The sequence below is a fragment of the Oncorhynchus masou genome, chromosome 31 (assembly GCF_036934945.1).
Source record: "Oncorhynchus masou masou isolate Uvic2021 chromosome 31, UVic_Omas_1.1, whole genome shotgun sequence".
NCBI lineage: Eukaryota > Metazoa > Chordata > Actinopteri > Salmoniformes > Salmonidae > Oncorhynchus > Oncorhynchus masou.
This window is the reverse complement of record NC_088242.1, coordinates 23,038,948-23,064,602: the sequence shown is the minus strand read 5'-3', so window position 1 is coordinate 23,064,602 and position 25,655 is coordinate 23,038,948. Positions and strand designations below refer to the sequence as shown.

The following is a 25,655-nucleotide window of genomic DNA, read 5'->3' as shown; positions in this document are numbered from 1 at the left end:
CTTGAGATGGTTCTACAAATTGATTGGAGTCCACCTGTGGTAAATTCAATTGATTGGACATGATTTGCAAAGGCACACACCTGTCTATATAAGGTCTCACAGTTGACAGTGCATGTCAGCGCAAAAACCAAGCCATAAGGTCGAAGAAAATGTCCGTGGAGCTCCGAGACAGGATTGTGTCGAGGCACAGATCTAGGGAAGGGTACCAACACATTTCTGCAGCATTGAAGGTCCCCAAGAATACAGTGGCCTCCATCATTATTACATGGAAGAGGTTTGGAACCACCAGGACTCTTTCTAAAGCTGTCTGCCTGGCCAAACTGAGCAATTGGGGGAGAAGGGCCTTTGTCAGGCAGGTGACCAAGAACTCGATGTCACTCTGACAGAGCTCCAGAGTTCCTCTGTGGAGATGGGAGAACCTTCCAGAAGGACAACCATCTCTGCAGCAACAATCGGGCCTTTATTGTAGAGTGGCCAGACGGGAAGCCACTACTCATTAAAAGGCACGATACCTCTCTTGGAAACAAGATTCTCTAGTCTGATGAAACCAAGATTGAACTCTTTGACCTGAATGCCAAGCGTCACATCTGAAATAAACCTGGCGCCGTCCCTACGGTGAAGTATGGTGGTGGCAGCATCATGCTGTGGGGATGTTTTTCAGTGGCAAGGACTGGGAGACTAGTAAAGATAGAGGCTAAGATGAACTGAGCAAAGTACAGAGAGAGCATTGATGAAAACCTGCTCCAGTCCTCAGGACCTCAGAATGGGGCGAAGACTCACTTTCCAACAGGACAACCACCCTAAGCACACAGCCAAGACAATGCATAAGTGGCTTCGGGACAAGTCTCTGAATGTTCTTGAGTGACGCAGCAAGAGCAGGGACTTGAACCCAATCTAACATCTCTGGAGAGACCTGAAAATTGCTGTGCAACGACACTCCCCATCCAATCTGACAGAGCTTGAGATGATCTGCTGAGAAGAATAGGAGAAACTCTCCGAATACAGCTGTGCCAAGCTTGTAGCATCATACCCAAGAAGATTCAAGGCTGTAGTCGCGGCCAAAGTACTAAGTAAAGGGTCTGAATACTTTTGTAAATGTGATATTTCAGTTTTTGTTTTTGATAAATTAGAAAAAAAATCTAAAAATCTGCTTTGTCATTATGGGATATTGTGTGTAGATTGATGAGGGAAAAAACATTTAATCCATTTTAGAATAAGGCTGTAAAAGTCAAGGGGTCTGAATACTTTCCGAATGCACTGTATGTGATGGCTTTAGGTGTATCCCACCAGGCGTGGGGTGCTGGGGAAGCTCTTCCTTATGCCCATGCACTTCTCCTGATCCAGGAACAAGGAGTTAGCCTTGATGGATAGGTCATGCTCCAGGGCAGCCTTGGTCTTCACCAGCTTCTGCAGGGTGTTCTCCGCCTCCATCAATCTCTCACGCAGCTTGTGGATGGTGTCCTCTATCTCCCTCACTTCTCCCACCAGTCTGGAAATAGCGATAAGGATAGGGACAAGACAAACGGAGGAGAAGAGGTAAATGGCAGAGAAGGAAGGGAATGTACGTGTAAAACGTCCTCATTTTACAGGCTATAAAATACCCACAACATGTTCGAGCCCTACCTGTGGTGTGGGTTGTCCCTGCAGAGCTCCACGTTGGGCCTGCGTGTCCTCTCGTCCAGCCTGGTCTGGGCCACCTTCAGGGGGCATTCCTTGTCCCTCAGAGCCTTCTTCAGGCTCTCTATCAGCATCTCTGTCTGGAAGATTTCCTGGAGGGTCTGCCAGTAGAAACAGGCGAGAGGGATGGTGAGACGATCCAGGGAGTAAGGAAACATAGGAATTTAAGTGGTCAGGAATGGAGCAGTTCTAGCGGTTGAAATGGCGCTGTTCCAACCAGTTTACATATGGAACTGTCTATAATGCTATGGGCGTCATTGCAACCAGTTTTGCCTGCTGTGTAAGGGTTTGAGGTAAAGAGTTCTAGGAAACTCAAAGAACTTGTTTATTTACACCACACAGTTAGGTGATGTGAAATGTATAGTACAGATGCAGGTGTCTGAAAAAGCAAAACTAACACCAAATGTAACTGTAGATCAAATCAGATTAACACTGTACTGTACAGTACTTTCCTCCTTCTCATCCCACCATCACATTATCATGTTATCTCATTCCCCTGAATCACTCAACCACTCCTCAGAACCGTCCCTGGCTGACTGACTGGCTGAGTGGCGTTATTAAAGACGGTGAGCCTCACATCATAGCTGCTGTCAATGGATAAACCCAGAGAACAGCTGAGGTGGATAGAGCCCTGCAACATCCAATTAACCGTCCGACAACAATGGGCTCCAGTGTCTACTACTCCACTACCAAGGGTATGTATCAGTGGAAAGTGTTGAACACAGGCAATGCAAGATACATCTAGTTTTGGTGTCCTTCTTTTGACAAGACTATTTAGCCTGGCAGTAACAAAGTTTGGTGAATTAGTTTGCATGCCTGGGTTCCATAACACGAGTACTGTAAAAATAAGGCCTAGACCAGTGAAGAGGGTGATCACTCCACCAAACTCACATGTCTCTGCCCATCAAACGCTGATCTTGTGAGACACAAGTAAAAGGGGCTGAAAGGAGTTTTATTTTTCTCCTCATTGAACAGTAAAAGCAATGTGATAGGATTAAACCTTTGTTTTCCATTATCATGAAAGATGTCACGTGAAAATGCAATAGACCCTTGAATAGTTTGTTTACAACCCTGGAGAAAAAATTGCATAGACCAGCATAGGCTGGTGACCAGCCTTCGTTGTGTTTTCGCTAGTGATGGAAAACCGAGGCTGTCTGAAGACTTCGAGGCTTTCACCAAATTGTTCCGAAATACAGTTCATTACTCAGAGCTTCATTATCTGTTCACAATGCACATGAGTGACATTTGCTGTTGAACAATAAATAGCAGCCTGTGACTTTTAGATAGACATTCTTTTCCTCCACTGTTTTCATCAAAATTCCGTGGCGCAGCAGTTATTGACTTTCGCAACCTATAATCAGTTGGAATACCAGGCTTGCATACATCAACACAGAAGTGTATACTATACTAAATAAAACAAATGATTTTAACAACAGTGTGGTTTCACATAAAACAATTTTCAAAATAGTGTGCCTTCAACAGGATTCGACATCATACCCTCATTCCCCTGAGTATTCCGTTGTACCAGTCGGATGAAACTTTTTGTACAAAATCCCAAACTTTTTATAGTCCCGTACTCCTTCAAACATTAAACCTCCAGCTACGTACCCCCTCTAGCACCAGGGTCACCGCACTCTTAAATTTCGTTTTTTTGCCATCATTGTAAGCCTGCCACACACACACACTATACAATACATTTATTAAACATAAGAATGTGTGTGATTTTTTTATCACAACCCTGCTTGTGGGAAGTGACAAAGAGCTCTTATAGGACCAGGGTACAAATAATAATATAATAATAATCAATCATTTTGCTCTTTATTTAACCATCTTACATTCAGTATATAACCTTATTTGTTCATCTAAAATTGTGAATAACTCACCACAGGTTAATTAGAAGGGTGTAATTTAAAGGATGCACATAACTCTGCAATATTGGGTTATATTGGAGAGAGTCTCAGTCTTAAATAATTTTCCACACAGTCTGTGCCTGTATTTAGTTTTCATGCTAGCGAGGGCCGAGAATACACTCTCACATAGGTACGTAGTTGCAAAGGGCATCAATGTCTTAACAGCGCTATTTGCCAAGGCAGGATCCTCTAAGTGCAGCCCAATCCAGAAATATGGCAGTGGCTTCTGATTAAATTCAATTTTCACAGAACGCTTGCTGCAATTTCGAGGCTCTCTTCATCAGATATCGGTAAGTGAACTGGAGGCAGGACATGAAATGGATAATGAATCCATTTGTTTGAGTCATCCGTTTTGGGAAAGCACCTGCATAATTGCGCACCCAACTCACTCAGGTGCTCCACTATATCACATTTAACATTGCCCGCAAGATCGAGTTTATTTGCTGTTAAGGATACAGGTATCCTGTGTGTGTGTGTGTGTGTGTGTGTGTGTGTGTGTGTGTGTGTGTGTGTGTGTGTGTGTGTGTGTGTGTGTGTGTGTGTGTGTGTGTGTGTGTGTGTGTGTGTGTGTGTGTGTGTGTGTGTGTGTGTGTGTGTGTGTGTGTGTGTGCTCTCCTTCTCCCCTCACAGGTGAAAATCTTCACTCCCCAATCAGTCACCAATCAATCATCAATCAGAAGACACACCTCCTCCTGTTTTCCGACCCTATCACAGTTCCTTTCCCTTGGTTTAAAAACCCTGTCAGTTGTTTGCTCTTGAGCTCAATCTCTCTCTGTAAATGCCATGTCTGTAGGTCTCTGTGTTTCACTCTCTCGGTGTGTATTAACCTCTCTTTTGTTTGAGCACCTCCATAGCACTTTGTCATCACCTGTGAGTATTGTTTTGGGTATTGTGTTTGATTGCTGGTGGGAAAAGGGGAAACCAAGACAAGTCGCCCATGGGCATACACTACCCGTAGGTAAACTGTTAAATACACTAGTTAGAACTGAGTGGACCACCCACTGTATTTTTGGTTAGTTAGCTGTTAAAGTAGGCTAGTCTAGCTTCGGTATTTTTATACTTATTGTTTCTTTCCTTGGGTCCAGCTTAGCCCCTTTTCCTGCTCCCCCCATTACCGTATGTTTTCAAATAAACCTTGAGTTTGACAGTGGATTTCAGTTCTGGTTATTTCGTTCTCACTCTTACTTTGTCACAATTATAATTTGCATGAGTTATGTTACGGGTCTCATTACCATCCCCCCCTAGACTGTCGGGCCAAAAGGGATCCGTAACATTTGCACACAAAAAATACAATGATGGAAAGACCTGTGTGTTGTCCTTGTTAATGCAGACAGAGAAGAGCTACAATTTCTTCACAGCCTCAGTTTTGTCCCGCACATTGAATACAGTTGTGGAGAGTCCCTGTAATCCTAGATTCAGATCATTCAGGTGAGAAAAGACATCACCCAGATAGGCCAGTCGTGTGAGAAACTCATCGTCAGTAAAGAGAACTTTAAACTTGTCTCTCTATTAAAAAAAACATGTCAATACTTTTCCCCTTAACAACCAACGCACTTCTGTACATTGTAAAATCGTTACATGGTCACTGCCCATATCATTGCATAGTGCAGAAAATACAAGAGTTCAGGGGCTTTACTTTAACAAAGTTAACCATTTTCACTGTAGTGTCCAAAACGTCTTTCAAGCTGTCAGGCATTCCCTTGGCAGCAAGAGCCTCTCGATGTACGCTGCAGTGTACCCAGGTGGCGTCAGGAGCAACTGCTTGCACACGCGTTACCACTCCACTATGTCTCACTGTCATGGCTTTTGCACCATCAGTACAGATACCATTAATAAGAAGGGGCTAGTAGCGTCTTATATGGTGAGCTACTGAGTGGCTAGGACAGGCAAGCCCCATACTATTGTGGAGGACTTAATTCTTAAATTATTTTTAAAGTACTGGATAGCTTTGTGACATCAAATGGATTTTGGTGGTCAAGATGTGTTGCTTTTATACATGACTTACTACTCGAAAGTCATCTTATTTTTCAAATTGGCATGTTTTGTTTCAAAATGTCTGTGCAAAAGTGAAGGTTTCATTGAGTTGTGAGCTAGTGATTTTGTGGCTGAGGAAAGGCACTACTCCCGATATAAGTGAAGCCCAAATCAATGTAGTTCTCATCATATTTGTGCCTCTTCTATGGTGCAGGTGTAATACTGCTGGTATGTGTCTCTATGGACGCCGGCCTTTTTTTCTTCCAATTATCAATTTTCGCGCAAACGGAATGAGCAGCAGCTATGTTTGGCTACATACTGACCGTTAGTGGAATTCCTGCGAGATGGTAATCTTTCATGTGATTGGATGTTAATTAGTTGACTAGGCTACCTGTATTTGACGTTGTGTTATTTCACTTCAACACTAGATGGTTTAATTGTATTTTTGACAGTGAAACGAGGCAAGAAAAAAAACTGCCCCAGATGTATAGCCCCTTTGGAAAATATAAATGGACTGTTTGAAAATGTGAAGATTTTTTTCTTCTAAAACAAAATACAAAATAAGTAAAAAAAAAAAATGTGAATCACATTTTTATTTGGCGTACCCCGGCGGCATTGCGCGTACCCCTGAGGGGAATACCTGATCTACACTGATTTGGATTTAACAAGTGACATCAGTTCACGGGCAGTGCAAGCATATTTATGTTCGGGAGAAAGTAAATGCAAAACATTATGAATTCAAATGATCTGTTTACAGGTCCATATCAATTTGTTATTTTTGTGTTTCAGAAACGATCAGATACAGTAAATGTCAGCAAACTTTCTGTTAACACTGCTAAAGACATTTGATCAAGTTTACCATTTATTTCCCTTAGATGTACTGTCTTGGCCTAATTCCAATACCTACAAAGTAGACCGCAAATAAGGGTGTTATTGTCACCATAAAAGGTGACAATTCAGGCAGAGTTATAATGCTCCTTCACATTTGCACAGTTTTACATCAGTTTTTTTTGTATTTTATTAGGATCCCCATTAGCTGTTGCGAAAGCAGCAGCTAAAGCTCAAGGACAGAACTACATACATAGCCTACATATCAACAAAAAATATATAGGTAAATTAGGGGAGAGGCTTTGTGCCGTGACGTGTTGCTTTATGTTTAAAAAAAACCCAGGTTTGCTGTTCATTTGAGCAATATGAGATGTATGGGAGTTTTATGTGATAATGGCTCCATATAATACTGCACACTTTCTTGAATTTGTTCTGGATTTGGGGACTGTAAAAAGACCCTTAGTGGCATGTCTGGTGGGGTAACTGTGTGTGTCAGAGCTGTGTGTAAGTTGGCTATGCAAACAATTTGGAATTTGAAACACATTCACATGTCTTATAAAAAGAAGTGATGCAGTCAGTCTCTCCTCAACTTTTAGCCAAGAGAGACTGGCATGCATATAATGCACATTTGATTACAATGTAAGACGTGCCACTCTGTTCTGGGCCAGCTGCAGTTTAACTAGGTCTTTCTTTGCAGCACTTGACTACATGACTGGACAATAGTCAAGATAAGACAACTAGAGGACAGTATGACTCAAAATAGCAGAGCATCTCTTCATTATGGACAGAGCTCTTCCCCATCTTTACAACCATTGAATCTACAGTATATGTTTTTACCACGACTCCATAACTTGTTCAACATAATCAGGTTCAGCTGAGGTTAGGGTTAGAGTTTAGGGAATGATTTGCACCAAATATAATGGTCTTAGTTTTAGAGTTTATTACTGGACACCCATTCCAAAACTGACTCCTTGTAAAGAGTTTTAATGTCTTCATTAGCTGTGGTTGCTGACATGTATATGGTTGAATCATCAGCATACAAGGACACACAAGCTGTGTTTAAGGCAAGTGGCAGGTCATTGGTAAAAATAGAATAGTAGAGGACCTAGAGAGCTGCCCGGTGGTACACCACACCCTACATGTTTGACATTGGAGACGCTTTCATAAAATAAAATTGATTAGATATCTAGGAATCAACACTATGGCAGAGGTTGAAAATCCATAAAACTATGAAAAAACACATGGAATCATGTAGTAACCAAAAAAGTGTTAAACAAATTAAAATATATTTTATATTTGAGATGCTTGAAAGTAGCCACACTTTGCCTTGATGACAGGTTTGCACACTCTTGGCATTCTCTAAACCAGCTTCAATAGGTAGTCACTTGGAATGCTTTTCAATTAACAGGTGTGCCTTGCTAAAGGTTCATTTGAGAAATGTTGTTTCTTTTAAAGATTAAGATTTAAAGAACTTTTAAAGATTCTATGGTGCTATGGTGAAACTGGCTCTCATGAGGACCGCCACAGGAAAGGAAGACCCAGAGTTACCTCTGCTGCAGAGGATAAGTTCTTTAGAGATTGCAGCCTCAGAAATTGCAGACCAAATAAATGCTGCACAGAGTTCAAGTAACAGACACATTTCAATATCATCTTTTCTGAGGAGACTGCATGAATCAGGCCTTCATGGTTGAAATGCTGCAAAGAAACCACTACTAAAGGACACCAATAAGAAGAAGAGACTTGCTTGGTCCAAGAAACAATAGCAATGGACATTAGACCGGTCTAATCTGTCAAAATTTGAGACTTTTGGTTCCAACTGAAGTGTCTTTGTGTGACGCAGAGTAGGTGAACGGATGCTCTCCGTATGTGTGGTTCCCACCGTGAAGCATGGAGGAGGAGTTGTGATGGTGTGGGGATGCTTTGCTGGTGACACTAAGTGATTTATTTAAAATTCAAGGAACACTTAACCAGCATGGCTACCACAGCATTCTGCAAAAATATCATTTGTTTTTCAACAGGATAATGACCCAACACACCTCCAGGCTGTGTAAGGGCTATTTGACCAAGAAGGAGAGTGATGGAGTGCTGCATCAGATGACCTGGCCTCCACAATCACCCAACCTCAACCCATTTGAACTGGTCTGGGATGAGTTGGACCACAGAGTGAAGGAAAAGCATCCAACAAGTTTTCAGCATATGTGGGAACTCCTTCAAGACTGTTCCAGTTGAAGCTGTTTGTGAGAATGCCAAGAGTGTGCAAAGCTGTCATCAAGGCAATGGGTGGCTACTTTGAAGAATCTAAAACATGTTTTGATTTGTTTTAACACTTTTTTGGTTACTACATGATTCCATATGTGTTATTTCATAGTTTTGATGTCTTCACTATTATTCTACAATGCAGAAAATAGTAAAAGTAAAGAAAAACCCTTGAATGAGTAGGTGTGTCCAAACTTTTGAATGGTACTGTATGTAAATTTGATATTTCTGAATTTGATTTTCAATAAAATAGCAAAAATGTCTAAAATCATGTTTTCAATTTGTGATAATGGGGTATTGTGTGTAGATAAAGGTAAAACATATATATTGATTCCATTTTGAATTTAGGCTGTAACGCAACAAAATGTGGAATAAGTCAAGGGGTATGAATACTTTCTGAAGGCACTGTATCTAGCTATATAAACCACAACCCTCTGCAAAAATGCCTGTTCCGATATTATTTACGAGGCAGTATCTATTTGAATTAGGTAAGAGAATATCATGTTACTATCGTTGTATTAAAATGAGAGTTAAGGTGATTGCTCCTTGTTCCCTTAATAATGCATCCAAGTGTTTCACATGGGGAGGGGACGAGTAACTTTATGTTTAAACTTTATCAATGTTGAAGCAACAGTCATTTTTTATACTTTCGTCATCATGCTTTGATCTGGTTTCCTGAAAAACATGATTTTTACTGGTCATGACCTCTAAAAACATTACTTTGCAAGCCAGCATAATGTGACTTTATGCTGGTTTTACTTTAACTTATGCTGGTCACCAGTGTCCAAAACACAGCGAATGATGGTCATCAGTGAAAAACACAATGAAGGCTGGTCACCAGCTAAATCACAACGAAGGCTGGTTACTAGCGAAAACACACCAAAGGCTGGTTTAGCAGCTTGATCAGCTAGACCATGGGGACAAGAGGTCCGAGACTGTATCGACAAGAAGAGACAAGAAAAATGCGAGTCCAATAAAAGACCATGATGGTAATTTTGTCAAATCCCCACCATAATAAGAGTTCAAAATGTCAAGTATTTCTGTGTTCATATTTCAGAACAACATATGGATTCTTTAGACATTCAGAATAGTGAATAAATGCAGGCTCAGGGAGAATAGAGCCACTATACAAACTATTACCAACCCAAACACAGTGGAGCACAATGAGCCTTCTACACCTTCAGAGAAGGGCTAAGGATTTATAAAATAATGATTATAATAACATAATAATAATGATAATTAGATTATTATTTTCAATTAAGTTCTGATTTAATCCCTTCAGTTTTGTTGGAAAGGAAAGGGTTAATTTAGAAGAGAAATAAAATCCAATCAGAATTTTTCCTTGCTGGTCTCTGGGGAGATAAATCTAGCTAGCTAAGTCAGCAATGGGCAAGGCCATCAGAAGCTGTTGCTGTTGTTAATCCTCTTTTTGAAAAGAATGTGTGTGTGTGAAACATTGTTGCATTTAAAGTGGAAGCAACAGCACTTTACCAACATGAAATCTTATTAAAATGTGTTCATATACACCCCCAGGAAGATTATGACACTTAAAAAAAAGAATTCTGACAACATTCTTTTGGTGAACACATTCGCCAAAAGCCACAATGTAGACCTGAATGGATTTCTGCAAATATGTAAACACCACAGGAGTCCTCTTACTTTTGGAAACTTTACAATCCTATTGATCAAACAACCATGAAAAGGTAGGCTCTCCCTCCCCCAGTTATGCACGTCAATAACAACAAGATCAACAACTATTCCTAGCCAGAGCAAGATGAGCAAAAATCTAACGAAGGAACATTAGATAAACACTCTCAAACTTTTTCAAAATTGCACTGATAAACGATGGGGAACTGTAGCCTCCTCATCCTTCTGCAGCTTGCCTGCCAATGCATACTTGTCCTAACCAAGCACCCAAGCTAACTGGCTAAAGTTGGCTAGCTGGTTAGCTAGCTACTTCCAATCACAAATGAGAGAACACCTCACTCTGCCATTTTACTCTCCGATGCAGAGCTGATTAGGCTGTTTACATGATATCTAGAGCGTTCTTGACTAACTATTACTTCCCCCCCCCCCTACATTTACTGACACCGGTCATATTCAGCAGGTGTTGCATGTTTGTAATTTCGTAATTTGTTCTGTGCTCTGGCACACTCAAACAAGAGTACTCTGTAAGTAGATAGCATATTTGCATTGCAAATTCACTTTGGCTAACTGTATAGCAGTCTGTCAAGTTCTTGCTAGCTAACCAAATGACACCTGCATCTCTGTGTATAGCCAACAAAAAACATTATGAGGGTAAAAAAAATCAATCACTCACCCACACCTCAAATGGCATGACATGACCTTCTCCTAGCAGCTAGCTATCAAGCTAATGTTAGGCTCCGTGTTTTTAGTTTGCTACATAAATATTCTAGCATATTAGCCACATTATGAATGACTTGTGATCATTGCCCTTGCTAGTTTGAGTGTATTGACATTCCCAGCCTTAGTTACATTTGTCAGTTTTTGTCCAGAATATTGAGTAATTAAAACTGAAACAGTGCATTGCGAATGGAGGCAGCAAACAACGTACCAGGCCAACTGTGATTTACAACCTGATAGCAATATTTTTGGATAATGTTTTGGTGAATTATACTAATCATGCATTGAACTGCATCCATCTATTCTGCCAACAATGTCTTAGTGTACGTCATGGAACATTGAGTTAAATATAACTTATTTTTGAAACCTCTTATAAAGTTGGTTTTGTAGCTTTTATTTTTTTGACTGATATTCTAATTGTCTGTTTGTTTCATATCTGCAAAGTTATTAAAATGCTGTCAGTTTGACTTTAAACTTTATTTCACTGGTTACTTTGTGTGCTTAATTTAAAAAAATAATTCAATAGGAAGTAATAGTTCTACATTTCGATTGGTAAATGCTTAATGGTTGTGTTTTTGTATTCTTATGATTTGATGGGTCTTGAGTACTACAACACTGGCATGCTTGTCAGACGAGCTTGACCAGCATCTGACCAGCGCTGACCAGCATAGACCAGCATGAACTAGCACGGACCAGCTTGAAATTTATGCTGGTCTATGCTGCTTTTTCAGTAGGAAAATCAATCAAAGACAGCAGTAAAATTTCAGCAATCATCAACTATGGTATGCAGGCAGTTAATAACCCCTTCCTTACTGTCCCCTGGACCTGATGTTGAAGTACAGTGATGTTTAACAAGATACACGCAAACTGCATTTCACTGAGTTGAATGGAACTAAACAAAAAAGGAATTAAACATGAAAGATGAGCTTGATGGTCATTGGTCAGGTAATGGTCAGTCACCTTAGCCAGGTGTGTCTGCAGGCTGTTCTTGGCGTCGGCGGTCTCTGACATGCGGTTGGTGAAGGCCACGTTGACCATGTTGAAATGTTTCCACATCTCATTGGACGTGACGTTCAGCAGGATCTCAATAACATCACGCAGCTTGTGGGAAGCCGCCCGCTCGCTCTGGGTGTGAAGGATGTTGTCATCCGTGAACTTTGACCACGAGTCGGGCAGGGAGAGCCTGGTCAAGTGGGTGAGAAATGACAATGGACACAATGGTCAATGAATTGGGATGCCTTTGGAAGGCATGCAGGAGATACACTGGGATGGATGTAGCTGGAGTTGAATTTGGGATTGGTGCTTTATAGTCAGAGAAAATGTGAAGCACCTGTGTCAATACAATCTGAATGTGATTACCCCTTCTGCTTTACTTCCATATCCAGTCCCGTACTAGTTTGAATGGGATTAAAGATAATATCATCCAATTTGTTGAAATGCAGTCATTTAAAGGTAGAATAAAGGTAGCAAAATGAGGTTGCTACGAGCAGCACCGCAGATATTGAGACGAGCGAGATGAAAGACTTCGCTCTCACATTGTCACACACAGTATCTGCACATGTGCAGAGAAGGGTGTGATTGCCGCCTGCATCTCGGGGCATTCCTGCATGTGGGCATTCCTGCATCTGTAGGAACCCCTTTATGCCCTTTACACTTCTCCCGGTCCATTTTTAAGCTAGGACTCTGGTAACGTTACACAGGAGGGAGGCGGGGGGCAAATGTAAGTAGCTAGCAATCTAGGACACCAATAGACACTATCCTTCTGCCGAGTACTGCCTTCAAGGCAGGTCTGTTAATGTTACAGCAAGGGCAGGTGTTCGGCAGGCGGGGGCGACGGAAACTAGGTACTTGCTAGTTAGCTGGGCCTCTGGTAGTGATGTTAAGTTTGATACAGGACCTCTGAGGCATGTGTCGAAATCACTAAGCAGTGTACTTCGAAGCAGTGTGCCGATGCCTGTATTATTTTATCAGACACATATGATCAAAGCTTAGTTTCATCAAACAACCATCTGATTGGTTTGGTAGAAGACAAAAAGGCTATGCTCCGCATGCACTACGGAGTGTGGGACGTCATCTATAATAATTTGGCTGCTATAAATTATTTTGACGAGCAGGTGCCACAAGAGTACACTGTGTTGATCAAAGCCTCGTAATGAGCCTATTTTTTTACACGATTGGCTGGAAAACCACAATCCTTCAGGAAGCTTTGTTTCTCCATCGGAGTACACAGGAGGGGACGACACCGGTAGTTAGCTAGCTAGGACACCGTAAACTGTGTCTTTTGCCTCCTCCAGCTGTGCTTCCCCACAGTTTTGTTAACGTTACAGCGAGGGAGTCTGTTTATTTATTACATCACTTCCTCACAGCTTTGATAAAGATAGGGGTGGCATGTATATCTGTTACATCTGCTATACAATAAATCAACAGATTATACAGTTGAAGTCTGAAGTTTACATACACTTAGGTTGAAGTCATTATAACTCGTTTTTCAACCACTCCACAAATTTCTTGTTTACAAACTATAGTTTTGGCAAGTTGGTTAGGACATCTACTTCGTGCATGACACAAGTGATTTTTCCAACAATTGTTTATAGATAGATTATTTGACTTATAATTCACTGTATCACAATTCCAGTAGGTCAGAAGTTTACATACACTAAGTTGTCTGTGCCTTTAAACAGTTTGGAAAATTCCAGAAAATAATGTCATGGCTTTAGAAGCTTCAGATAGGCTAATTGACATCATTTGAGTCAATTGGAGGTGTACCTGTGGATGTATTTCAAGGCCCACCTTCAAACTCAGTGCCTCTTTGCTTGACATCATAGGGAAATCAAAAGAAATCAGCCAAGACATCAGAACAAAAAATGTAGACCTCCACAAGTCTGATTCATCCTTGAAGTCGGAAGTTTACATACACCCTAGCCAAATACATTTAAACTCAATTCCTGACATGTAATCCTATTAGAAATTCCCTGTCTTAGGTCAGTTAGGATCACCACTTTATTAAAAAAGGATCACCGCTTTATTAAAAAAAACATGAAATGTCAAAATAATTGTAGAGAGAATGATTTATTTCAGCTTGCATTACTTTCATCACATTCCCAGTGAGTCAGAAGTTTACATACACTCAATTAGTATTTGGTAGCATTGCCTTTAAATTGTTTAACTTGGGTCAAACATTTCGGGTAACCTTCCACAAGCTTCCCACAATAAATTAGGTGAATTTTTCCAGTTCTGCCCACAAATTCTCTATAGGGTTGAGGTCAGGGCTTTGTGATAGCCACTCCAATACCTTGACTTTGTTGTCCTTAAAGCCATTTTGCCCCAACTTTGGAAGTATGCTTGGGGTCATTGTCCATTTGGAAGACCCATTTCCGACCAAGCTTTAACTTCTTTACTGATGTCTTGAGATGTGGCTGCACAATATCCACATAATTTGCTTCCCTCGTGATGCCATCTATTGTGCACCAGTCCTGAAACAAGTTTTAATGACTACAAACTAAGTGTATGTAAACTTCCGATTTCAACTGTATCTACAATTGTATCTGTTTTTTCGTGGATTAATTTACTTCTACCAGACGCCTTTTGTTAAGATTTTTAATTGTTTTCATTTTTGATAGTTTTTGCTCTTGAAGATCATGAAAATGTTTTACAATGTTCATGGCTGAGGGGGCAGTCCCTTTCACAGCATATACAGTATCTCCCATTTCAATCACAAAGCTGTATAGCGTCCACATCTAATGTAGTGGGTAGGTATGACTTACGAGGGGTCCAGTCTCTCGATCCCTCTGTAGTAGCTGATCCCGTCTGACGCATTCCTGAGATGGTGACACCTATTGTCTATTCTCTGGGCTGTCACCTTGTCACTGAGGTCTCTCTCCAGCTCATGCTGAGCTGCACGGTTTGACCTGATGGAAGTAACACACACAGAGGCATAGTAACACTTTAACACTTGACGTTACGCCGACAGGTGTAATGTTTTATTATGTTATGAGCATGTATGAGCCTTTGTAATGTCTTATTATAAGACTCATCATTGTAAATATATTTCTATACCTGGAGAGAGACCTTTTTTTAGCTTGCTTTTTCCTGAGTAGGGCTATTGGTTAAAATGGCCCCTACACTGCAAATTCTCCAGTGTTAAAAAACAAACAAAGCTAACACTGAGAGTGTTAAATCAACACTCTGTGGACCCATATAGATGCTGGAACAATGTTACGTCAACACAATGCTTAGTGTAAAGCAATATTCAAAAATATCCCAGAGTGCCTTGGCTTTCGAGTAAATTGTACAGTTACCACCCATGACTGTGGTTTGTTAGTGACAGAGACATCAATGTTGCTTTATCAATTTTCAGTACAACATACTTCACCAAGTGAGATCCTAAGCAAATACGTTATCGTTAAATAAATATATTGTTTAAATATATTATTTAACACAATATCGCCTGTTTAGACAGGCAGCCTAATTTGGATCTGTTTTTCACTAATTGTTTTTTTGACCAATCATATCAGCACTGAAAAATAGCTGATGTGAATAGATCTAATGTGATTTGACAAAAGAACAATTAGTGGAAAAACGAATTGAGCTGCAGGTATAAACGCCGCCTAGCATACATATTTCACAAGGCCTTATTTTAAGGGGCTAGTTCTACCCTAATAGAGGGACCTGAAACTAATACACATACACTTTGAAACAAAAATATGCCCATCATCATCATATTCCCAAGCATGCTCTATTACAGGTTGCTTTTTAAAATTGTTTGTTTCAATATCTACAGTGCATTCAGACCTGACATTTCATCAATTTTAGAAAAAGGCTGTAACGTAACAAAATGTGGAAAAAGTCAAAGGGTCTGAATACTTTCTGCAATGTATGTTTGTGGATGTACATTGATTGATTGATTGATTCATTAATTCATCTTATGTTTTTGTTCACAAGTCCAGGAATGGCTGAAAAATTGCAATATTTACCTGGAGCTAAACCTGCAGATAGAACTACTGGGTAATCTGAAAAGTCAAAGTCAATCAATCAATAATATAATAATACTTTTAGCAAAACATTTTATTTTCAATATACAATCCGTAGAAACAATGAGAATAGAAAGGTTCAGAACCTTTGTTAAACATCCCAGCTTAGTTGAACAATATATGGCAAATAGAAATCCAATTAGGATGGTGTTAAGAGATAGATGGGAGGGGTTGAATGGAGCTGAAGTTGGGACTAATAACAGCAAGATAACTAATGCAAAACATACTGTGTCCGTAAAACATATATAGGTTAAGAACCTTTTTGAAAAAGTACAGTTTGAAAGATATGGCAAATAGAAAAATAATATATGGAAGAGGTTGAGGAAGGACAAGAGTTAAAAACAAACGAAAAAAGTGTCCATTAACATATCATCAAATTGATCAGAAATACAGTGTAGACATTGTTAATGTTGTAAATGCCTATTGTAGCTGGAAACGGCAGATTTTTAATGGAACATCTACAGTGCCTTGCGAAAGTATTCGGCACACTTGAACTTTGCGACCTTTTGCCACATTTCAGGCTTCAAACATAAAGATATAAAACTGTATTTTTTTTGTGAAGAATCAACAACAAGTGGGACACAATCATGAAGTGGAACGACATTTATTGGATATTTCAAACTCTTTTAACAAATCAAAAACTGAAAAATTGGACGTGCAAAATTATTCAGCCCCTTTACTTTCAGTGCAGCAAACTCTCTCCAGAAGTTCAGTGAGGATCTCTGAATGATCCAATGTTGACCTAAATGACTAATGATGATAAATACAATCCACCTGTGTGTAATCAAGTCTCTGTATAAATGCACCTGCACTGTGATAGTCTCAGAGGTCCGTTAAAAGCGCAGAGAGCATCATGAAGAACAAGGAACACACCAGGCAGGTCCGAGATACTGTTGTGAAGAAGTTTAAAGCCGGATTTGGATACAAAAAGATTTCCCAAGCTTTAAACATCCCAAGGAGCACTGTGCAAGCGATAATATTGAAATGGAAGGAGTATCAGACCACTGCAAATCTACCAAAACCTGGCCATCCCTCTAAACTTTCAGCTCATACAAGGAGAAGACTGATCAGAGATGCAGCCAATAGGCCCATGATCACTCTGGATCAACTGCAGAGATCTACAGCTGAGGTGGGAGACTCTGTCCATAGGACAACAATCAGTCGTATATTGCACAAATCTGGCCTTTATGGAAGAGTGGCAAGAAGAAAGCCATTTCTTAAAGATATCCATAAAAAGTGTTGTTTAAAGTTTGCCACAAGCCACCTGGGAGACACACCAAACATGTGGAAGAAGGTGCTCTGGTCAGATGAAACCAAAATTGAACTTTTTGGCAGCAATGCAAAACGTTATGTTTGGTGTAAAAGCAACACAGCTCATCACCCTGAACACACCATACCCACTGTCAAACATGGTGGTGGCAGCATCATGGTTTGGGCCTGCTTTTCATCAGCAGGGACAGGAAAGATGGTTAAAATTGATGGGAAGATGGATGGAGCCAAAGACAGGACCATTCTGGAAGAAAACCTGATGGAGTCTGCAAAAGACCTGAGACTGGGACGGAGATTTGTCTTCCAACAAGACAATGATCCAAAACATAAAGCAAAATCTACAATGGAATGGTTCAAAAATAAACATAGAATGGTTAGAATGGCCAAGTCAAAGTCCAGACCTGAATCCAATCGAGAATCTGTGGAAAGAACTGAAAACTGCTGTTCACAAATGCTCTCCATCCAACCTCACTGAGCTCGAGCTGTTTTGCAAGGAGGAATGGGAAAAAATGTCAGTCTCTCGATGTGCAAAACTGATAGAGACATACCCCAAGCGACTTACAGCTGTAATCGCAGCAAAAGGTGGCGCTACAAAGTATTAACTTAAGGGGGCTGAATAATTTTGCACGCCCAATTTTTCAGTTTTTGATTTGTTAAAAAAGTTTGAAATATCCAATAAATGTCGTTCCACTTCATGATTGTGTCCCACTTGTTGTTGATTCTTCACAAAAAAATACAGTTTTATATCTTTATGTTTGAAGCCTGAAATGTGGCAAAAGGTCGCAAAGTTCAAGTGTGCCGAATACTTTCGCAAGGCACTGTACATACGTGTACAGAGGCCCATTATCAGTAACCATCACTCCTGTGTTCCAATGGCACATTGTGTTAGCTAATCCAAGTTTATCACTTTAAAAGGCTAATTGATCATTAGAAAACCCTTTTGCAATTATGTTAGCACAGCTGAAAACTGTTGTTTTATTATAGAAGCAATAAAACTGGCCTTCCTTAGACTAGTTGAGTGTCTGAAGCATCAGCATTTGTGGGTTCGATTACAGGCTCAAAATGACCAGAAACAAAGACCTTTCTTCTGATACGTGTCAGTCTATTCTTGTTCTGAGAAATTAAGGCTATTCAATGCAAGAGATGACCAAGAAACTGAAGATCTCGTACAACGCTGCGTACTACTCCCTTCACAGAATAGTGCAAACTGTCTCTAACCAGAATAGAAGGAGGAGTGGGAGGCCCCAGTGCACAACTGAGCAAGAGGACAAGTACATTAGAGTGTCTAGTTTGAGAAACACACGCCTCACAAGTCTTCAACTGGCAGATTCATTAAATAGTACCTGCAAAACACCAGTCTCAATGTCAACAGTGAAGAGGCGACTCCGGGATGCTGGCCTTCTAGGCAGAGTTGCAAAGACAAAGCCATATCTCAGACTGGCCCATAAAAAGAAGAGATTAAGATGGGCAAAAGAACACAGACACTGGACAGAGTAACTCTGCCTAGAAGGCCAGCATCCCAGAGTTGCCTCTTCACTGTTGATGTTGACACTGGTGTTTTGCGGGTACTATTTAATGAAGCTGCCAGTTTTTTTTGCAACCCTACCCGCAGGTCACATAATGCTGTCTTACAACGTTTTGGGTGGTTCCTACTGGAAACTAGCCAGAGTTCAGATTCCAATATGGGATTTATCTTTGTGAAGTATAAGAGTAACCAAACAATTATGCACAAACATAGATATTGAAGTAAACAATTCTCAAAATCAACCTGCTATAGAGCATGCTTGGAAATATGATAATGATGGGCATGGTTTTGGTTCAACGTGATGCGTATGAGTTTTAGGGTAGAACTAGCTCCTTAATAATATAAAGCCTTATGAAATACATATGGTATTGTGCTAAATACTAAAAAAAATAACTTACTCACTTAGGATCTCACTTGGTGAAGTCCATAGGACTGAAAATGGATGAATGCAACAAACATATCACTGTCCCTAACAAATATAGTCATGAGTGGTAATACAATTTACACGAAAGGCAAGGCACTCTGGGAAATATTTGAATAAGGCTGTACACCAAACAGCATGTATTTTAATACGGTTCTGGTGTCTATATGGGTCCACAGACTTAACACAGTCAGTGTTGATTTAACACTCTCTGTGTTAATTTCTCTCTTTTTTTTACACTGGAGGATTTTCTATGTAGTTTTCAAACAGTGAAGGCCTATTATACAGTAGTCCTGTCCATACTCTAGGAGTGTAGACTCACGCTAGTTGAGCGATGGCTTTGTCTAGATGTCTCCTCATCCTCTCCTGGCATGACTTAATGGTCTCCACTTCCTGGTTACATAATGAGCAAAACAGGTATCAGTTCAGTTAATAAGGTTCTGATCATTAGGATTAATAGTCATAGGTCATGATTGTATTGACATGTCTTTGTTTGTACCTTTATGAGATCTTTCTCCACGTTGTCGTGAACCAGATCAATGGACATTCGCTTCTCTCTGTGATACAGGCATTCTTGGGACACCTGTTGGTCACACAATATTCATTCAGTGTCCCGAATGGCACCCTATTCCCTTACATGGTGAACTACTTTTGACCAGGGCCCATCGTGCACTACTTTTGATTAGAGCCCTATGGGCTCTGGCCCAAAGTAGGCACTATATAGGAAATATATTAGTGCAGTAGTGTAAAGCACAGACAGTCTGGTGTGGTAGAAGGATGGTCTTCCAATCTAATGGCCAAATAACTCTACGTTATCTAATATTAAAAACAAAAAACAATGTTTTAGCTGAAAATTAGGCATTGGTCTGAAGCTGAAAAATGATGGAAATTCACATGCGCACCACAATGGCCACTCCACCCATTCTCTACCCAGATTTTCCAGCACACAGCTCTGACCTACCAAAGTAGGTATGTTGGTCTGTTGTACTTGAAACAATGTGTAGGCAGGTGTCTTCGAATTCAAACCTTCTCAAACAGCCTAATTTATACTCTTACAGGAGGTGCTCCCACAATAATGTGATTTGTACCGCATACAAGGTAAGTATTTGATTCTTCACACAACACAGTAAGACCACACAACACAGTAAGACATTATCCCTTTCCACTATCTTTTCAATGTTTTTTTATTACATACATTTTTTTTTTGAGAAAAATAACATCCTCTTTTTGGTCATTATGTGTCCAACATAACAACAGGGGGTATTGTGTTGGACACAGTCACTCATATAGATATAATGAGCTAGCCTGTCTGCATTCCTGAATTACAGTGCATTTGGAAAGTATTCCTCTTTGATCTACACACAATACCCCATAATGGAAAAACTGAAAAACTGAATTGATTTTTTAGCGAATTTATGAAAATAAAAAACCCGAAAAACCTTATTTACATAAGTATTCAGACCCTTTGTTATGAGTCTCAAAATTGAGCTCAGATGCATCCTGTTTCCATTGGTTATCCTTGATGTTTCTACAACTTGAAATGGAGTCCATCTGTGGTAAATTCAATTGATTGGACATGATTTGGAAAGGCATATGCCTGTCTATATAAGTTCCCACAGTTCACAGTGCATGTCAGAGCAAAAACAAATAGTTTGAATGATTGTTCTTAGAGCTCCGAGACAGGATTGTGTCGAGGCACAGATCCAGGGAAGGGTACCAAAAATGTCTGCAGCATTGAAGGTCCCCAAGAACACAGTGGCCTCCACCGTTTGGAACCACCAAGACTCTCCCTGCCAAACTGAGCAATTGGGGCGAAAGGCCTTGGTCTGGGAGGTGACCAAGAACTCGATGGTCACTCTGCAGCACTCTACCAAACAGGCCTTAATGGTAGAGTGGCCAGACGGAAGCTACACTTCAGTAAAAGGCACGACAGCCTGCTTGGAATTTGCCAAAAGGCATCTTTGAATGCCAAGCGTCATGTCTGGAGGAAACCTGGCACCATTCCTACGGTGAAAAATTGTGGTTGCAGCATCATGCTGTGGGTATGTTTTTAGCGGCAGGGACTGGGAGACTAGTCAGGCTTGAGGGAAAGAAAAACGGAGCAAAGTACAGAGAGATCCTTGATGAAAACTTGCTCCAAAGTGCTCAGGGCCTCAGATAGGGACAACGGTTCACTTTCCAACAAAACAATAACCCTAAGCACACAGCCAAGACAACACAGGAGTGGTTTCGGGACAAGTCTCTGAATGTTCCTGAGTGGCCCAGCCAGAGCCTGGACTTTAACCCAATCAAACATCTCTGGAGAGATCTGATAATAGCTGTGCAGCGACGCTCCCCATCCAACCTGACAAAGTTTGAGAGGATCTGCAAAGAAGAATGGGAGAAACTCCCAAAGTCCAGATGTGCCAAGCTTGTAGCATCATACCCAAGAAGACTCAAGGCTGTAATCGCTGCCAAAGGTGCTTCACCAAAATACTGGGTAACGAATCTGAATACTTATGTAAATTTAATATTTTCATTTTTCATAAATTAGCAAAAAAATCTAAAAAACAGTTTTGCTTCGTCATTATGGGGTATTGAAAAAAAAACAATTCCATTAATTTTAGAATAAGGCTGTAAACCTACCAAATCATATCCAACCAATTGAATTTACCACAGGTGGACTCCAAGTTGTAGAAACATCTCAAGGATGATCGATGAAAACAGGATGCACCTGAGCTAAATTCCGAGCCTCATAGCAAAGGGAATACTTATGTCGTGACTTGACTTTAAAGTTAATTTGAAGACTGTTATTTATCTAATCAACTAACTATGTTTAATTGTTACCCAATTTAAATGAATAATGTAACAACGAATTCATTAGGATTTGGGCACCTTGAGAGTGGTTCTTTTAAGAGTTACCATCTCCCCAATTCAACTCTAAATGGTCTTTACCTATCACATCTATAAACAGTCAACTTCTAAATCATAACCTTGTATCATATCATCATTCTGAACAGTTGTAACCTCCTTGCACCTGCAATGATTCAGTATTACACATATAGGTTTAATTATTTATTTACTAGCTAATTAAATGGTAACACAGGATAAACATACACACTTAACATGTTAAAAACAGGTCCCTAGCGGAATGACACAACATGGCTGCTTGTTACTCTAACTTAATAAGACTCTAACTTAATAAGGTTCTAACGTAATATTCTTAACAGTAATCATATACTTTGCACACAAACCGCCGTCCTCTTTGAGCAAGTATTCATGATTTTTATATATGAAATGTCTGGGTTCGCCATATATCTCTCTCTGAACCAGGCCTCCTTGGAAAGGGGGTTGGGCCTTTTCCCGGCATGCTTGTAAGGCTCTGATTGTCCAAAAGGGTTCCAACAAGTCTTCTATTGTTGTTCTCTTCTGTAGTTGTCTGGTATCCAGTGACTTGTCGTGTAATCCTGAACAGGATGTTCTGGTATCCTTCCATTCGGTCATGAAGATGCTTCTTTGAGGATAGCCTAGCCAGCCGGGTCGATGGTTCCCAGTGGGGTGATGAGAGTAGCGTAATACGATGGTTTGAGCAGAGTAGTAGGATGGTCCTACTTAAATTCGCTTTCGAAGATACTTTACTTAGGACAGATAATCAGTTGCACCAGTGATTTACACAGTTTGTGATTTACACAGTTTGGTTCCGTCAGACTGACACACTCTCTGACCTCACTCGGGGGTGTGACTTGTCACTTGTACAAAGTAAGGTAAAACAATTATCTCTTATAGTTTCTCAAATCACGGCAAGCGGTACCGGAGTGCCAAGTCTAGGACCAAACGGCTCCTTAATAGCTTCTACTCCCAATCTATAAGACTGCTGAAAAATTAATTAAATGGCCACCGGACTATTTATATTGACAGCTACTCGCTGTTTATCATCTATGCATCGTCACTTCACCTCTATCTACATGTATAATTTACCTCATCTAACCTGTACCTCCGCACACTGACTCGGTACCGGTACCCCCTGTATATAGCCTCGTTATGGTTATTTTATTGTGGTACTCTTTATTATTTTTTACTTAGGTTTATTTGGTAAAAAATTTCTTAACTATTCTTGAACTGCACTGTTGGTTAAGGGCTTGTAAGTTAGCATTTCACGGAAAGGTCTGTACTTTGCATGTGACAAAAAGTTTGATTTTATTTGATCACATCCCTCTATTAACAAAAATACTTTAATCATTTTTCAAATGACATGCACAATGCATAGCATGGAAACTTTGCACATGTAGTGGGTATACTTTCCAAATTGCAGTATTTCCTTTATAACATTTTTAATGACATCACAAAATAACAAATACAATTTACATTAGTGTTCTATAGATCGCCTCTGACCATTCTCAACGTTCTATGTTAGAAATATTGCTCTAGTATTCACTTTTGAACGTGTTAGAGTTCCAATGGGAAAAATAATCTTGAAACAAAGAGCATTCCTTGGGTGAATTTTGTAGAGGGAGACCTGCATCTTCTCCACTTGATTCAAGTAGGTGTGTTCAGACTTTTGACTGGTACTGTATATACACAAATTATGATTTGATTGGTATGACTCTCTATACAGTGAGTATACATTCTTTTCATAGGTTCCAATTACTTATTAGAGGTCCTCTCTGAAAACGATCTATTGCTACCTGATCTCCACTACCATGTCACCAGATCTCCAGCCAGATCAAGTTGACGCTACTATACACCCCAAAGAACTTTGGGTTAGGACAAATGACCGGTGCTGTTCTGTGGAAGGTTGCCTGGTTGCCCAGCAACCTTAACAGGACACGTGTGACCTAATTTAGAGTATTGTGAATGATGACCCCATCTGCTCTGAAGTGGTGTGAAGAACCAATAACTCTACTGTCACTTTATCCACCACCATCAGACACAGTAAGATCCTGTGTTGAGTAAGTGACATGCATGGATGATTAAATAGGTGCACTGGAGATGGAGTTCGTTATGCTTTATACTACACAATCTGCATTTCTGTGTGAATGCATTGTGTACTGTTGGAGTTACAGGACACTCTTACATAGAGCTTAGCACGCACACGTGCAAGCGCGCATGCACGCACGCACACACACCATTACCTGCAGAGGCCCCTCGGTCTCCTGTAGGGCTCTCTCCAGCCTTCTCTTCACCTCAGTGAGGGCCATGATCTCGCTCACCATGTTGTCTATCTCATGGTTCAACTCTGACCTCCAGAAACTGATGTCGTTGAGGCGTTCCCCGATGTTCTTACTGGTGGTCTCCTGGGTCCTCCTTGTCAGCTGCTCTTTATCCTGCATCAACCTGATGGTATCCCTCCTCAGCCGTTCCGCACTGTTCCTGGACGACTCCGACTCACGGTAGTTGCTCTGGTTGGACTTGTACCAGTCGTCTGGGGTGTAGCGGGTGATCATGGCTGACCGGTTTGACGGGTAGAACATGGTCTTGGCCCGGACCAGGTCGAAGCCTAGGTTCTCCCTCTGGATGGAGGAGAGGGAGGGGATGGCGGCAGCGCTGCCTGTGCGGTAGTAGGCGTTAGTCCTCCAGGGCTGGTTGGCACTGGGGTTCATGGCCAGCACAGGCTGGTTGCTCCGGTAGGAGGACACCATGTTGGAGATGGCTGGGAAGTATTGGCTGGTTTTGGGTCGGGTGTACTCCGCCGTCAAGGTGGATCCCATTAGCTCCATTTGTCGCTCTTCTTCTCAGGGCTCTTCTTTTCTCCTGAAAACATGCAATATTGGATCTGTGTATTAGAGTATTTGCATATCACATGTCATCTGTTATCATTAAGTCTTTTTAAGACTGAGAAAGATTGGTATCTGTTTCTTATATTTTCACAAGACCAACACATTCTAATATCTTCTAGGATTGAAAAAGAGTCGTGATTTAGCCAATTTGTCAATAAATTGATGATTATCTGTCAAACAGTTGAGTCATTCTATCGTCATTTGCAGTCAACAAATGCTTCACTAAACATTTCATGACTTATTTAATTGAGAATCTTTGAAGGCAATAAGATACAAAAATCTGAAGTGATGATGCTATACTTGCTCGGCAGTTTCCACAAGTATAGGTAGAAGCAGCCCAATATGGCAACGGGAGTATAGGCAAGTGGGTATGTCGAAAGGAGTGGGTGTATGGAAAGCGAATCAGGTAATTGCGTGACTGATTCGGCTACACAAGGAGCCAATAAGCCGGCGACCAGTTCACCGGTGTTGTATTGACGTGCCTGCCGACATGCTTCCTACTGGTTATCACTACAGCTAGAACAAGGGGCCAGATGTTTCACTGGATGTATAATTCTCAAGCATCCGGTTGAAATTTCCACTCCCCACCAATATGGTGAGGAGAGGAATGCCTGTGGCCATCAGTGAGAGAGTCTGCAGCAAGAT

At 40.7% G+C, this 25,655-nt stretch overlaps 1 protein-coding gene across 1 annotated transcript; it reads right to left on the bottom strand.

The window, feature by feature from the left end:
• Positions 1-950: 950 nt before the first annotated feature.
• On the bottom strand, positions 951-24,975 carry tekt3 (tektin 3). Its single transcript, XM_064952869.1, has 7 exons — positions 24,366-24,975; positions 19,754-19,837; positions 19,577-19,647; positions 14,774-14,917; positions 11,970-12,192; positions 1,624-1,778; positions 951-1,489 (listed from the first exon to the last, which is right to left on the bottom strand). The coding sequence occupies exons 1-7, from the start codon at positions 24,948-24,950 to the stop codon at positions 1,273-1,275; spliced, it is 1,479 nt and encodes a 492-aa protein (XP_064808941.1). The 5' UTR covers positions 24,951-24,975; the 3' UTR covers positions 951-1,272.
• Between the last annotated feature and the right edge of the window lie 680 nt (positions 24,976-25,655).